Genomic DNA, 17,217 nt, shown 5'->3' on the forward strand with positions numbered 1-17,217 from the left:
AGCCCAAGGACAACAAGTAGAAATTTATAGCCTGAATCTATAGGATCAATAGCTACTAAAATCAAAAAGGAGTAATACAATCAATGTTCCTAATAGACTTAAACAAAACAAAATCATAATATTAAAAATGTTCAGTATAAAATCTTAAAATAACTTAAAATAGAAAAATAAAATCTCAGTATCACACAAGAAAAATGACAATCAACAGATGTCAAACCTGAGATGGCACAGATGTAAAAATTAATGGAGAAAGACTTTAAAGTAGGTATTTTAAGTGTATTCCCAAAAGTAATGCCAAATATTCTTGAAATGAAGGGAAAGATAGAAAGTCTCAGCAAGATAAACAGATCAGATCATTCGCTCAGTCGTGTCCTGACTCTTTGCGACCCCATGGATCGCTGCATGCCAGGCCTCCCTGTCCGTCACCAACTCCCTGAGTTCGCTCAAATTCACATCCATCGAGCTGGTGATGCCATCCAGCCATCTCATCCTCTGTCTGTCGTCCCCTTCTCCTCCTGCCCCCAATCCCTCCCAGCATCAGAGTCTTTCCCAATGAGTCAACTCTTCGCATCAGGTGGCCAAAGTACTGGAGTTTCAGCTTTAGAATCATTCCTTCCAAAGAAATTCCAGGGCTGATCTCCTTCAGAATGGACTGGTTGGATCTCCTTGCACTCCAAGGGACTCTCAAGAGTCTTCTCCAACACCACAGTTCAAAAGCATCAATTCTTTGGTGCTCAGCCTTCTTCACAGTCCAACTCTCACATCCACACATGACCACAGGAAAAACCATAGCCTTGACTAGACGAACCTTTGTTGGCAAAGTAATGTCTCTGCTTTTCAATATGCTATCTAGGTTAGTCATAACTTTCCTTCCAAGGAGTAAGCATCTTTTAATTTCATGGCTGCAGTCACCACCTGCAGTGATTTTGGAGCCCAGAAAAATAAAGTCTGACACTGTTTCCACTGTTTCCCCATCTATTTCCCATGAAGTGATGGGACCGGATGCCATGATCTTCATTTTCTGAATGTTGAGCTTTAAGCCAACTTTTTCACTCTCCACTTTCACTTTCATCAAGAGGCTTTTTAGTTCCTCTTCACTTTCTGCCATAAGGGTTGTGTCATCTGCATATCTGAGGTTATTGATATTTCTCCCACCAAAAAAGATGTCCTTTTCATTATAGGGGACTGGAATGCAAAAGTAGGAAGTCAAGAAACACCTGGAGTAACAGGCAAATTTGGCCTTGGAATACGGAATGAAGCAGGGCAAAGACTAAGAGAGTTTTGCCAAGAAAATGCACTGGTCATAGCAAACACCCTCTTCCAACAACACAAGAGAAGACTCTATATATGGACATCACCAGATGGTCAACACTGAAATCAGATTGATTATATTCTTTGCAGCCAAAGATGGAGAAGTTCTATACAGTCAGCAAAAACAAGACCAGGAGCTGACTGTGGCTCAGACCATGAACTCCTTATTACCAAATTCAGACTTAAATTGAAGAAAGTAGGGAAAACCACTAGACCATTCAGGTAGGACCTAAATCAAATCCCTTATGATTATACAGTGGAAGTGAGAAATAGATTTAAGGGCCTAGATCTGATAGATAGAGTGCCTGATGAACTATGGAATGAGGTTCGTGACATTGTATAGGAGACAGGGATCAAGACCATCCCCATGGAAAAGAAATGCAAAAAAGCAAAATGGCTGTCTGGGGAGGCCTTAAAAGTAGCTGTGAAAAGAAGAGAAGCGAAAAGCAAAGGAGAAAAGGAAAGATACAAACATCTGAATGCAGCAAGATAATAGAAGATATAAAAGCAGAACCAAAGGCAAGCTTTAGATGTGAAAAACACAACAACAAAAACTGAAAACTCACTGGAGGGATTAAAGAAAAAAATGGAGATGACAGAGGAGTCAATAAATTTGAACATAGACTGATAGAAAGGAAAAAAAAGATTTTTAAAAAATGAATAGAGTATTGGGGATCTGTGATATAATACCAAAAGGCTGAGCATTCACATGACTTGAGTCTCAGAAGGATAATAGAAACAGTGTACTTTAAGAAAAACTGCTTTAAGAAATGACTGAATACTTTACAAATTTGACCAAAGACATAAACCTAGAGAATTATGAAAGTCAGTGAAGTCTAAAGAGGGTAAATACAAAAATATCCACACCCAGAAACACCCTAATCAAAATCCTGAAAACAAATGATGAGCAAAAAATCATGAAAGCTTCCCCCCAAATATGAAACATTACATGCATATATGGAGACAATTTGAATGACAGCAGATTTCTTATTACAATCCAGAAAACAGTTGTCTACTTTCAGACTACTTTTTTTTTTAATAACCTATGAAAAATTTTTTTTAAATTTATTTATTTTAGTTGGAGGCTAATTACCTTACAATATTGTAGTGGTTTCTGACATACATTGATATGAATGCCATGGGTTTACATGTTTAAGTACTGAAACAAAAGAACTGCCAACTGAGAATTCTGTATCCAGTAAAACTATCCATCAGTGAGGCAAAATAAAGATATTCTCAGATGAAGGAAAACTAGAGAGTTTGTACCAGCAGTAGTCCTCTTAAAGAAATGCAAAAGGGAGTTCTCCAGATTAAATAAAAATGGCACTGCAGGCCAACTTGGAATGTCATCAATGAAGGACAAGGAACAGAAAGTAAACATCAGTGGAAATATAAGAATATCCACTTTCAGCTTTTAAAAAATATGTTTGATGATTAAAAGCAGCAATTAGTAGCAGTCTGATAGGGTTTTCAATATATGTAGATATAATACATATTACAACTACAACATAAAAAGTGAAAGCTAAAGGGACCTCTAAGGTGGTAACATTTTTATATTCCACTTGAAGTGGTAAAATATTAGTTTAAGTGCAGTGTAAAAAGTTAAGTATGTATATTTTAATACTCAGATCAACTACTAATGAAGGTTACAAAGAGATATAGTACAATACTGGGCTTCTCTGGTGGCTCTGTGGTAAAGAATCCATATGCAATGCCAGAGACACAGGAGATACAGGTTGGATCCCTGTATCCAGCAGAGACACAGGAGATACAGGTTGGGTAGGGAAGATCCTCTGAAGAAGGACATGACAAATCACTCCAGTGTTCTTGCCTGGAAAGTCTCATGGACAGAGGAGCCTGGAGGGCTACAGTCCATAGGGTTGCAAAGAATCAGACACAACAGAACAGACCGAGCATAAACACATAGTAAAATACTCAACATACAAACCGAAAACTAATACTAAAACATAAATATTCTAATAATTCAACAGAAGGCGGGAAAGGGGAAAGAATGAAAAAACAGGAGGAATGAATAGGAAAACATGATGTCATAGTAAACCTAAATGCAAAAATATCAGTAATTTAAGTTCTCTAAACATACCAATTAGAAGCCAAAGGTTTTCACAATGAATTTTTAAAATCCAAGACCAACTACATGGTATACGTAAGAAACTCTATGTATATCCTTTCCATAGGACAGAAAAACATGGACCATTAACCAGAAGGATATAAAAATACTAAACAAAATCATCAATTAATTGGATTCAGTTGCCCTTTGTAGGACACTCTACCCGACAACAGCAGAATACATATTCTGTTCAAGTACACATGGAACACTCTCAAGACTGGCTATCATGTGGTCATAAAAAAAATTAACAAATTCAAGAGAATTGAAATCATACAAAGTATATTTCTTGATCATTATGGAATTAAACTAAGGATAACAGAAAGAACTGAAAAACTCCAAACATTTGGAAATTTAAAAACATACTTTTTTATTGGAGTATAGTTGATTAACAATATTATATTAGTTTCAGATGAACAGCATAATGGTTCAGTATTTTTACAGATCATCTTCTTTAATCCATTCTTGTTGATAGACATTTGGGTCGCTTCCATCCCTTAGCTATTGTAAACAGTACTGCTGTTACTATTAGAGTGTATACATCTTCAAATTAGTTTTTTTTTTTTTTCTTTTCTGGATATACTCCCAAGAGTGGAGCCACTGGATCATATGGTAGTTCTATTTCTAGTTTTACTTCCATAATAGCAGCACCAATTTACTTTCATACCAATGATGTACAGGGTTCACTTTTTCCACATTCTCACCAATATTTGTTATCTGTAGACTTTTTGACGAAAGCCATTCTGACAGCTGTGAGGTGGTATCTGTTTGTTGCATTAATATCACATTTGCATTTTTCTAATAAATTAGTGATGTTGAGCATCTTTTCATGTGCCTGTTAGCCATCTGAATGTTTATTCAGGTCTTCTAGCCATTTTTTGCAGAGAAGGCAATGGCACCCCACTCCAGTACTCTTGCCTGGAAAATCCCATGGAGGAGCCCTCCATCTGCATGGAGGAGCCCATGCAGAAGGCTGCAGTCCATGGGGTCGCTGAGGGTCGGACATGACTGAGCGACTTCAGTTTCACTTTTCACTTTCATGCATTGGAGAAGGAAATGGCAACCCACTCCAGTGTTCTTGCCTGGAGAATCCCAGGGACGGGGCATTCTGGTGGGCTGCCGTCTATGGGGTCACACAGAGTCAGACACGACTGAAGTGACTCAGCAGCAGCTCAGCAGCAGCCATTTTTTGATTGGATTGTTTGCATTTTTTGATAGAGTTGTATGAGCTATTTATATAGTTTGTATATTAACCCTTTGTTGATCACATTATTTGCAAATATTCTCTGACATTCTATGTGTAGGTTGTCTGTTTATTGATGGTATCTTTTTCTGTACAAAAGCTTTTAAGTTTAATTAGGTACTATTTGTTTATCTTTGCTTTTATTTTGCCTTAGGTGACATATCCACAAGATTATTGCTACAATTTATGTCAAAGGGTGTTCTGATTATGTCTTCTGAGGGTTCTATGGTTTCAGGTCTTCCATTTAGGTCTTTGCTCATTTTCCACTTATTTTTGTACATGGTGTGAGGAAATGTCCTGATCTCATTATTTTACATGGACCTGTCCAGTTTTCCTAGCACCACTTCTTGAGAGATTGTCTTTTCTCCGTTGTATATTCTTACCTTATTTGTCATTAATCGACCATAGATGTGTGGCTTTATTTCTTGGTCTCTACTTGGTTCCACTGATCTGTGTCTGTTTTTTGTGCAAGTCATTTACAGATGTGACAGTTGGACCATAAAGAGGGCTGAGCACTAAAGAATTGATGATTTCAAACTGTGGTGCTGGAGAACAGTCTTGAGAGGTCCTTGGACAGTTAAGAGATGAAACCAGTTGATCCTAAAGGAAATCAAACCTGAATATTCATTGGAAGGACTGATGCTGAAGCTCCAATATTTTGCCTGATGCTCCAAGTCTTTGCCTGATGTGACAAAGACTCACTGGCAAAGACTCTGATGCTGGGAAAGGAGGGCAGGAAGAGAACGGGGTGACAGAAGATGAGATGGTTGGATGGCATCACCAACTCAATGGACATGAGTTTGAGCAAACTCCAGGAGACAGTGAAGGGCAGGAAAGCCTGGCATGCTGCAGTCCATGGGGTCTCAAAGAGTCGGACGTGACTGAGCCACTGAACAACTACCACCACCACCAGGCTGTTTTGATTACTGCAGTTTAGAAGAATAGTCTGAGTCTGGGAGGATGTTATCTCCTATTTTATTCTTTTTTCTCAAGACTGCTTTGGCAATTTGAGGTCTTTGTGTTTCCATATAAATTTTAGTATTATTTGTTCTAGTTCTGTGAAAAATGTCATGGATACTTGAAAGGGATTGCATTACATCTTTAGATTTCTTTGGTAGTGTGACCATGATAAAAATATTAACTTTTTCAATCCAATAGTACAAGATATCTTTCCATGTCTTGGTTCAGTTCAGTTCAATTGCTCAGTGGTGTCTGACTCTTAGCGACCCCATGGACTACAGCATGCCAAGTCTCCCTGTTCATTACCAATTCCCGGGGCCTGCTCAAACTCATGTTCATCAAATCGGTGATGCCATCCAAACAGCTCATCCTCTGTCGTCCCCTTCTCCTGCCTTCAATCTTTCCCAGCATTAGGGTCTTTCTTTTCTAATGAGTCAGTTCTTCACATCAGATGGCCAAAGTATTTGGAGCTTCAGCATCAGTACTTTCAATGAATATTCAGGACTGATTTCCTTTAGAATTGACTGGTTTGATCTCCTTGCAGTCCACGAGACTCTCAAGAGTCCTATCCAATACCACAGTACTCTGCATGGAAGTTAAATATGCAGGATGACAATATACAGCCTTGACATATTTTCCCAATTTTGAACCAGTCCATCTTTCCATTTCTTTGTAGCATTTCCAATTTCATTCATCAATGTTTTATAGTTTTCAGAGTCTAGGTCTTTTACCTCTATGGTTAAGTTTATTCTTAGGTATTTTGTTTTGTCAGTTTTATTATAAAGTTAACAGGCACTCACCAGCAATCCCATTCAAAGATGTTTAACCTTACGGAAGGAACATTAAAAAAAAATGTATTACAAATATATATAGGAGCTCTATGAAAAATTAACTCACACTAGAAATAATGTAAATATCTTGCAATAGGTGAATGGATAAACAAACTGGATATATCCATGCAATGGAATACTACTCAGCAATAAATAATGAATTATTGATTCACATAACAACACAGATGTTGAGGGAAAGGAACTAGGGCTTAGAAGGTTACATATAATTCTGAAAAAGGCAAGTCAGTAGAGATGGAGAACAGATTAGTGTTTACCAGAAGTAAATGTGGAAGATAGTGTGACTATAGAAGAAGATCACACAGTAATTTTTTGGGGCAATAGAACTGTTTTATATTCTGACGGTAATAGTAGCTACATTAATCTGTATGTGTTAAAACTGACAGAAACCTAGACCAAAAAACATCTATCTTAGTCTATGTAAATTTTAAAATAATAATAAATGAATCTGAACATCTTAATTTGTTCATAATTCAATGTACAACACTGGAAACAAACTGTAGCTATTTTAAGGAATCAATTTCCCCAGCTTGGAGTTTAAAAAATTATTTTGTATTGCTGTACTCATAGGATTAATGAGATAATATTTGTGAAATGTTTTGAGCTCCTTAAAAGGAAGTTGCTATGCAAATATAAAGTGTTGCTATCATTACTCAGGCAGTATTTTTTTCTTTTGCTTATATGATGAAGTTTAGGATCATCTTCATTTTTCACATTATTTTTAATGAATTGTAACAATAAAATGTGGTAGCCAACATACAAAATGAAACACATGTGCTAATGAGACTAAAACTTTGCAATTAGAATTTGAAACATCAGTCTAAAGATAATTGGATCTAATGATTATTTCTCTATGTACACAAGCTACAATTTTATGATGTCCAAGTTAAGCTTATTCTGCAGTTTTGCCTACAGAGCATACTTCAAGTCACTATCTCCTCTGAGACATTCCTAGTTTATCTGGATGCCTGAATAAAGGTTATCAAAAATGAGGAAAAAATTCACATCAGATAGTAAGAGTACTCTGTCTTTAAAAGGGAGTAATCAAAGTGTAGTCAGTTTTATTTTAGACTATTATTTTTAAAAAGCCTTTTAACCTCATTATGAACATAAGCATGATTTGATATTTAAATTATTGGACTCCAAACAAACTTTTTATTACCCCTTTCTTAAATGTAAAACAAGGAATTTCAGTTCCTCTTGACAAAATGACCTACAGCTTCCTACATATTTTGGGACAAAGTGTGAATTCTTCTTCCTGGTTTTTGAGGCCTTTGTTAATCTAGCTCTAGTTAACCTGAACCATGTTATTTCCTGAGTCTACCTCCATAATAACCCTCTGCTTCGTTGGGAGCTTTTCCCCTGTTCAAGTTCATACTCACTTTTTTCTCTTTACTCAAATGATTCCTCCTACTCCTCTGCATATAGAAGGATGAAAGTATCCGCAAAGAATCCAGTTTTTTTTTGGAGATTTTGGAGGAGACCTATATATAGGTCAAACTCTTGTCTCTATGGGGGGCTTCCCTGGTGGCTCAGACAGTAAAGAATCTGCCTGCAATGTAGGAGACCTGGGTTCAATCTCTGGTCCAGGAAGATGCCCTGGAAAAGGGAATGGCTACCCGCCCCAGTATTCTTGTCTAGAAAATTTCATGTACAGAGGAGCCTGAGGGGCTTCAGACAAGGGGTTTCAAAGATTCGGACAGGACTGAGCAACTAACACCATGTCTTCAGGAAAGGAAGCAGAATCCAGTAGTCAATCAATATTAGATAGTTAACTACCTTCAAGAGTGGAGATAACATTATGAGAGAAAAGAAAATAATCTATTGAGAGAAAAGAAAAACAATCTATTTGAATCTCCTTGAAAACTGACATCACTAAGTGTCCAACACTCAACTAAAGTATAACCTCAGTTCTCAGACCAAGTCAGACTAAATACTTAAAAAGGAGAAGATCCAAGGGGTTTGGATATATAAAAGAAATATCAATAGCATACAACATGAAGAAAAAATAAATCTTAATTCAAAATCTTACCATTTCATTCAAGGTACAGAAAGAAGTTTTGAGGCAAATGTTCACACTTTGCAGCAGAAATTAGCTGGTAGCCCAGAATCACTTAAAGAAACCATCACTGTGAAAAGTTCCTAGGCACAATCTATGACACAAAAGAGGTCCAGGGAAGAAGGTGACTTTTCCTTTTTCAAAACAGAATTTGCCTCAGAGAATTAGAAAATGTATGCATCATTGACACCTTGTTGACATTCAACTTAAACCATTCTTTCATGAAATCTATGAAAAAGAAAGTAAGTTAGAAGTCAGCTTGCCCAGTTTCTTGTCTTAATAAGAAATAAGAAATAAACTTCAAAGACATGAAAATTGTTTCTAAGCCCTGATGTTCATATGACTCAGAAATCTGTGGAATACATGGAATTCTTTGAATAGCGCTTTATTAATTTTTAGACCACACAGCTTTTGTAACAGTAAGTAATTCGAATTCATCTTGTAGATAACTGGCAGTAGAGTCTTTGAAGATTTCTGAACATGTGAGTACAACGATGAAAGCAATTTGGGGGAATGTAAATCTGGCAGAGGTGTGTAGAGCAATGACACAGAAAGGAAATGCCTACAGTGTGGTTGATTTGAAAGTAAATGGATAACAGTGATTTTAGACATGTGGAATTTAAGTCATCGTGGACCTCTAGATAGATTATAGATTATTGAGCTTATCTATAGATTTATGGAGAGACGTAACTGGAATGTTGAGAGTTGGAAGCAGTCAATATAGATTTGGGAATATTAGCTAATGTAACGGTTGAATTCATGCAAATAAATCATATCAGAAGAAAATATTAGAAAAGAAAAGTGAGAAAACCTTGGGAAATGCACATACAGGTAGGAGAGAGGAAGAAGCTCACATGTGTTTAGCTACAACACATGCCAGCAATTTGGCTAAGAAATTGAAATACTTACCTTAGTTATCCCTGCTGCTAAGTCGCTTCAGTCATGTCCGACTCTGTGCTACCCCATAGACAGCAGCCCACCAGGCTCCCCCGTCCCTGGGATTCTCCAGGCAAGAACACTGGAGTGGGTTGCCATTTCCTTCTCCAATGCATGAAAGTGAAAAGTGAAAGTGAAGTCGCTCAGTCGTGTCCGACCCTCAGCGACCCCATGGACTGCAGCCTTCCAGGCTCCTCCATCCATGGGATTTTCCAGGCAAGAGTACTGGAGTGGGGTGCCATTGCCTTCTCCGTTAGTTATCCCAATTGCACTCTAAAACATATATGCCACTCTACTCCTGAGTAGATTCAGAGGCTGTGGGAATAACTTGTCTAAATTCATTCAGTAAGGCATGGAGTTGGGATCTGGACCCATGTTTAAGTTCAGAATTCAGGCCTTTCAGGTAGTCCATCAAAACAAATGTAGGCAGGACACCAGAGAAGGAAGTTACAGGGAATATGGGCAGTACTCATACCTGTTTTTTCATTTGCTATATTCCTAGCACATAGAAAGTGGTCAAAAACAGTTGTTGAATGACTAAAGAATAATACATATTACTTACTAATGGCTTTATTGATGTCTTAGGCCAAGGATACACTGAAGAGTTTTATAGGCATTATTCTACTTAACCTCTTACAACGCCCCTGGATACATGAGAGATTAAAATGCTTTAATGGTCACCAAGAATTCAAGACAAAGTTGGTCTGTCTCTTCATTTCTAACTTCTATGCTATCTTGAGGAAGTCCATCAGTTTTGAGTAAAAAGACAATGATGACTCATTGAGAAGAGATTCGATGATAATAAAAATAAAGACAAAAAAGAGATACTAATTAGATGTTGGCTAGAATGAAAACGGTCTAACTTGATTTGTTGAGGTTTTGCTGAGGGTGGGAAGGTGAACTTTTTTAAATACAAAGATATTTTGTGGTTATCAAAGCAAGTTTAATTGGGGGCAGCGTTCTGTCTGAAAATAGGCAAACAAATCAGAAGAGTCAGATAAAAGGGTTACTCAGCTTTTGAGCAGATTTAAAAAAAAAAAAAATTCTTTCTTTGAACCTGCAAGAAAAGTTCAGAGTTGGGAGAAAGAGAAACAAACAAGCCAAAGGAACAAAGGAGCAAAGAAGCTCAAGATCCTGAAGAAAACCCGCAGAACAGCTATCACAAGTGCCAAGTCTTTGTCTTTGGAAAAATAACATGGAACATTGTCCTCAAGCAGCATGCTGCTGTTAGCCGAAGTTAGTATTAAGGGTTTGAAGGATCATACAGAGGACACCCCCACCTACTTATCCCTTACTGGGGAGATAGGGAATGTTTTTATCCACTTGAGTATAGGGAGTCATGTTGTTCAGACACTCAGAGCCCAAACGAGGGAGAAATGGATTAAGTGAAAAATTTAAATGAGATGCTTCAATTTCACATATAACTGAAATTTAATGACGTGATGGTTTAGTAGTTCATCATACCCATCACTGACTACTAACCTATGCTGTCCTAGACGTGGCATCTAGGAGGCCAGTCTTCAAAAAACAGAAGCAAAAAACAAACAAACACAAAAATGAGCAGACATAAGCAGCTGTGTACTTCAGAGAAGGCAGTTTCCAGAGTATTAATCCTGGAAAGTTACTGAACAAACAAAAGCAAGGACTCTAACTATGACTGAGGGGGAAGGGACAGATGAATCATGATACCAAGTTGCTATGTTAGTTAAACTAATTTTGACACGTAAAGCAACAGGAAACTGTGATGCATAGAGAGGATAAAAAAGCACGTGATGGAAACTGTCTCCAGTAGGGTAGAAGATGGGGGAGAGAGCCCAGAAATTGGACTGAACAATGGCTTCAAAGTAGCTATTACAAACATGTTCAAAGAACTTAGGGAAACCTCATTTACAGAATTGAAAAAAGTATAACCATGACCCACCTGATGGAAAATACTTTTTAGAAAGATAAGCATAATAAAAATCAAAGAGAAAATTTACATTTGGAAAAAATGAAATAAAAAATTCATTGGAGACACCCAACATCATATCTGATTTGGGGGGAAAAAAAAATAATAAGTTAACCTGAAGATAAAACAGATTACACAATCTGAAGAACAAGAAGAAAATAAAGAAAACAAAACCAAAACAGAGTTTGAGAGACCGGTAGACTCACTAAGCATACCAAACTACATGTAAAAGGATACCCAGAGAAGAGAGAGATGAAGGGCAGAAAAGTATTTGAAGAAACAATGGTCTGACTATTTCCAACTGTAGGAAAAAAAATTATCTACAGATCTAAGCTTAAACTCAAATAGGATAGAAACAAAGAAATTCATACCTAGTACATCATCTGAAAGTGCTGAAAGACAAAGACAAAACAGCAAAAGCAGCAAGACAACATGCATCACGTACAAGGGAACCACAATATGATTAAAGGTGAGTTTTCATCAGAAACAATCAAGGCTACAAAGCAGTGGGATGAAAACAAAACAAACAAACAAACAAAAAACCCTGTGAACCAAGAATTCTATATCCACCAAAACTTTCCTTCAAAAAAAAAGGTGAGATAAAGGCATTCCAAGATATGCAAAGACTGAGAGAACTTGTTGCTAGCAGACATGCCATAAAAAACTCAAGAGAGTCATTCAGGCAGAAAGGAAATGGCACTAGATGGTACTCTGAATTCATATGAAGAAATAAAGAGCAATGGAAATGGTAGTTAAATTTAAAAAACTTTTTTAAAAACCTTTCTTCTCTCAACTGATTTAAAGGATAATTGTATGAAATGATGATTATAAAACAGTATTATTGAGTTGTAACATATACGTATATAACATATAGGATAGTGACGTCACAAATAAGGGTGGAGGGAATGGAGGTGTATGGGAGCACAGTTTGTATATTTCACCAGAATTAAGTTAGTATTGATGTTAATAGACTGTGGTAAGTACAGATGCAAATTAGCTCTAGAGTAATCACTAAAAGATAAAATAAGAAAAACACAATGAAGGAATTATGATTCTATACTAATAATATCTTGCTGACAAAAAAGAAGGTAATTAAAGAGGAGAAGAGGAACACAAAAAGACATGAAATACAAGTCAAATGCATGGTGAAAGGTTAAACAGGGCTTAACAAGGCAAGGGGATGGGGTGGAGAGAACAGTGTTTCAAACAGAGTGAAAAAGACTGAAATAAAAGAGCTTGTTCCCTTTTGGCCACAAAAAGCAGTCAACCTTTCTCCATGGGCCTCAGTGTGACTTCAGATGAACCAGTATTTGGTTCTTTAAAGTCAGTCTAAATAGACAGTATGTAAAATGCAATCATGTCAGAGGTAGTCAAACAACATTAACTGAAAAAAGCAATGAGGATACAAATAACTCTTATTCTCATTGCTATACTTATTCTACACATGCAATACAATGGCTGACCATGTTTTGTTTTTTTTAAAGTCGCCATGAAAGTGAGTATTCACTAAACTCAAAGATCCCTCAGGGCTAACAGACAAATCAACAGCATCACTGATCAAAACATTTTTCTCGGCACAGTCCTTTTGCTCAGACCAAAAGCAGAAAGAGTGGGTGGTGGGGGTTGCTCTAATGGTTCAGGACATATAGAGAAGAGCAATTTTTATGGCATCCTGAGTGGACTGATAATGTCACTGTTCAAGGAATACTGCCTATGTAACGACAGAGGACACATCCTCCCTGAATCACACTTCGGTTATTTCTCTTATTTTTGTCAGAATCAGAAGATATTTCTGTACTAAAAACGTTGTTCTGCCTCTTACATTAAACACAGTCTACTGCCCATATGTCATTGAACATGATGATGTACCACTGATGTGAAGTCTGGACAACCACACTGATGATATTTAGCATAAAATGTGGTTGCTACTTCAGTGACACTGGAGTGTTTGCAGCATCAGCTGATGGAAGAAAGTGGTGTGACTTTCAGTGGCCCACTATTTTTCTGAGCATTAGCAGTTACTTACTCTTTCCTGTGCTTGATGTCATCGAAGAATAAGTTGTCTCAATAGCATGGCCACACAGATATCTTTTTGACATGCTACTCTGAATGTAACAGAAATAGTCATGTCTGTTACAAACTGCTGGAACAGTTGGTAAGGCTGCCCCCCACAAAAGGCTGAAACCATTATTCCTCCATAAATATTTTCTACTATTATCTACTTCACTCCTGAACTTACTTCTTTCCTCAAGTTGCATAATATTATTCCATATCATTCTATTTTTAAACATTCTTTTTATTCTGACTGAACCATTCTACTGATATTTCTCAGGTTTATGTCCCTAAGACCATTCTTTCTCATCCTATCCTGAAGGACTTGAGTCATTCCAATCAGTTTGTGGCTTTTGAATTTCAGATATATACCTTCAACTCCAGAATTCTTCCCTAAACTCTACATACATATTTAAATATCTTCAGGATATCTCAAAGTTGATGCTTAACATCAAGGAACTTTATATTCAACATACTCAAATGTGATCTTACCCTTCCTAAGGGTGTAAGTCCTTCTGATTAATAGTCCCATCAATCACCCAAGCCAAAAACTAGGATTCACTCTGCTGCTGCTGCTGCTAAGTCGCTTCAGTCGTGTCTGACTCTGTGCGACTCCATAGACGGCAGCCCACCAGGCTTCCCTGTCCCTGGGATTCTCCAGGCAAGAATACTGGATTCACTCTGGACTCCCCTAAATTTTACATTCAACCAGTAACTAAGTTTCATTGATTCCATCTATCAACATCTTTATACACACCTCTCCACCTAGCTCCCTATTTATTACTGCATTTCTTCATGGCTCTCATCATCCCCTGTGTGTTATTACAATGGTTTACCTGGTCTTTTGGCTCATCCCTACCCTGGCTTCAATCCACTCTCTTGCTGGCAGAGTGAGCTTGCTGATGTTGCTTATCCTTCTGCTTAAGAAGTTTGGTGTCCTCTGACTTACACAGAATAAATTCCACATTCCTTAAAATAATAACAAAATATATAGTGATTAACCATTGGAAAGATCAACTATTCTCCTATTCCTCCAAGTATAAATAAAGCTTGTGTCTTAACATACTTTTTAAATACATTCAGCTGGCTCACTACACATAAAATTATTCTAAACATCACAATTTTTTTCTGGGATATAGTTAACAGTAATTCATGCTAATTCACTGTCATCCTGCTACAAAGAAAAACAGTCCACAAGTATTGACTTTACACACTTGAAGCCTGTTAAAGCCCAATACTAGTTTTATTTTCCCCAGGCTATAGAACATTACTTAAGTTGGCTCTCACGTGAGGAATTTTCCAGTGTTGATGTGCTACTGCAGTTCACCTCCAAACCTACCTGTTTAAAAAGAAATTAGAGCCATTTTTCTAATCAATCAGGAAGTTACACCAAGATTGCTGTCTGTAATACTCTTATGTCTCCAAGTATACTGTTTGGTTTTGGTAATTTTTCACTTTTCTATAGGAAACTAGATGACATGCAAGACAGAAAGGTTTCAGTACCTTTGGAATCATACTTTTGTGGCTGCAGAGTGGATAAAGCTATGTTGTAGGCCATAAGATAACCGTGACTCCTATTTGGCCTGAAAACACTAGCGTCAATCACACATGAAAATAATTCAGTCAGATGGACACAGATTTTCACAAGAATATTTATTTGTTATTGTTGAAAAATACACAAAGGCAAAAGGTTGCTTAGCTGCTGATTTCCTAAAATACAGCAGGGTATTGTAAGAAAGGGGGACATACACCTGTTCTATAAATGGCAGTTACATTTCTAAGGCATTTGGGCTTTAGAGTAGTAGGCACATGTAGGCCCATTTACTTGAGTTTAAATATACTGAGGCACACCAGGCAGGCAAAGGATTTTAAAATATACAGTAAAACTTTTCCATGTACTTGCGTCTTAGGATTGCATATTCATCCCCTGATCCCCCCAGCCTCCATCACTCATTTTTTCCACGTGAGTTTTGGAGTTGTTCATAGAACACTGGTAATAATCTACTCTTCAAGAGTTTGCTTATAGTGACAACAATGGGACGCACAGAACTATTTCATGGGCAGGTTCTGTAGACTCTTACCAAATTGAGGCTCCAGTAAGAAAAACACCAATTTGCAAAGGCACAGTGGAGACAGGTTTAATGCATTAAATATAACATGAATCCTTCACAATAACAAGTTTAGTGTTTCAGGGAACTTTTGTTAATACAACACAGTTGGTCACACAAAATACAAATGCTTCTGTTGATTTGTCTTGGCAACTCAGATACATCAACAGTGCTAACAGTTTAACAGCTTTGTTCTCATCTGACAGAAAATAATGGCAGTTCTGCAAGGCAAATGTTAAACCTGACCGTATGTATTTATTAATTCCACAGTGTTTTGACAGATTATAGGGGATGGAACTCAGAGGATGCTGACACGCTCACTGAGGGCTTTCATTTCTGTTTCTTCGGCCTCAGGACTGTCACTGTGGCCCGCGCTTGGGTCGATAAGGTGTGTGGGGTACTGCAGCCCCTGCTCGCCTGCAAACTGCTCCCACCTTGAGTCATCGCTCTCATGGGTGATGTAGCGCTCCCCGATTTTGCATTCCAGCTCTCGTAAATCTAACCAGGTCTGATAATCCTGAGGAAGACATTGCAAAGTGTTACCCCAGATACGACTGTAACTCATTAAAGCATTCTTTCTTACCAGTTCCCACAACATACATGTTACCCTCTTCTCTTCCACTCCAACCGTGCTGTGCCTTTCCACAGGCACCATGAAGTAAGAGCATCAGCACCGAAGCCACCTTATTTGCCTAAACTTTGCAAATGCATATTGTTTATAGGATATCATGCATCAGAAGGTGTGCAGTTGATATTTGCAGTTAAGCAATGTAGAATGTTGGTGTTCTTTAGAATTCAAAGCCCACAAATAATCCTTCAGTATTTCAGAGGGTTGTTTTTCTAAACTTTAATTTTCAATGTGAAAATATTTTAAAAAATTAAAGAGAACAAACAGATGCATATGCTTTATATCTACTATAAATTTGTTTTACAAGTATTAACTAGGATTTAAATATGCAGCTCCCAAACGAGTACAGTGCATGACCAGATGGGCATCTACTTGGATATTTATCAGGATTACACATACAGATGCTTCTGAAATCTGGTTCTTGAAGTTATGTTATGACCCTTCCTTCTTGTTTTTTGTTTTTGGGGTGTGTGTGCTGTGGTGTGTGTGTGTGATGTGTTTATCTTTTATTCAATTTTTCCCGATACAGTTAGAAACTATTAAATCCTAAGAAGTTGCATGAATTTTGGCAAACACACTGATATAATTATACTTCAAAAATATAATACAAGATTTTTTAACACATAGTATCCAGATCTTTAAATATTTAGAAGCTTATTCAACTGAGAAAATATCCAATGATTAATTTTTACCTGTAGCCAAGGGTGACTCAAGGTCTTATCCACACTATAGCGCTTTCTCATTTTCACTTGCAGCAAATTATTGATAAGATCAATGGCTGAAAAAAAATTATTGGTAAAAATAGATGATATATCTGAAACATATGCATAATTTATTTATAGTTTATTTCACATCTGCTCCTTCACACAGTTAAATGCAACACAGTGATAACAGACACTAGAACCTGAAGAAAAATCCTCTTGAGAATTCTAAAACCTTGGCCTTAACTTTATTTTGGATCCTAAAAAAATGAATCTGAAAATAACTGTAGAGGAAGGC

General features: G+C 37.2%; 1 protein-coding gene across 2 annotated transcripts in view; it reads right to left on the minus strand.

Moving 5' to 3' along the window:
• Nucleotides 1–15,120: 15,120 nt before the first annotated feature.
• PRKD1 (protein kinase D1) overlaps nt 15,121–17,217 on the minus strand; it is a 347,146-nt gene continuing 345,049 nt past the window's right edge. For both annotated transcript variants that reach the window (XM_024982053.2, XM_024982052.2), the window contains 2 exons: nt 16,911–16,996; nt 15,121–16,107 (listed from right to left, as the gene is read on the minus strand). In XM_024982053.2, the coding sequence (XP_024837821.1) occupies nt 15,889–16,107; nt 16,911–16,996 (305 nt within the window). In that variant the 3' untranslated portion in view covers nt 15,121–15,888. The remainder of the gene's footprint in view (nt 16,108–16,910; nt 16,997–17,217) is intronic.

This window comes from Bos taurus, chromosome 21 (assembly GCF_002263795.3).
Source record: "Bos taurus isolate L1 Dominette 01449 registration number 42190680 breed Hereford chromosome 21, ARS-UCD2.0, whole genome shotgun sequence".
NCBI lineage: Eukaryota > Metazoa > Chordata > Mammalia > Artiodactyla > Bovidae > Bos > Bos taurus.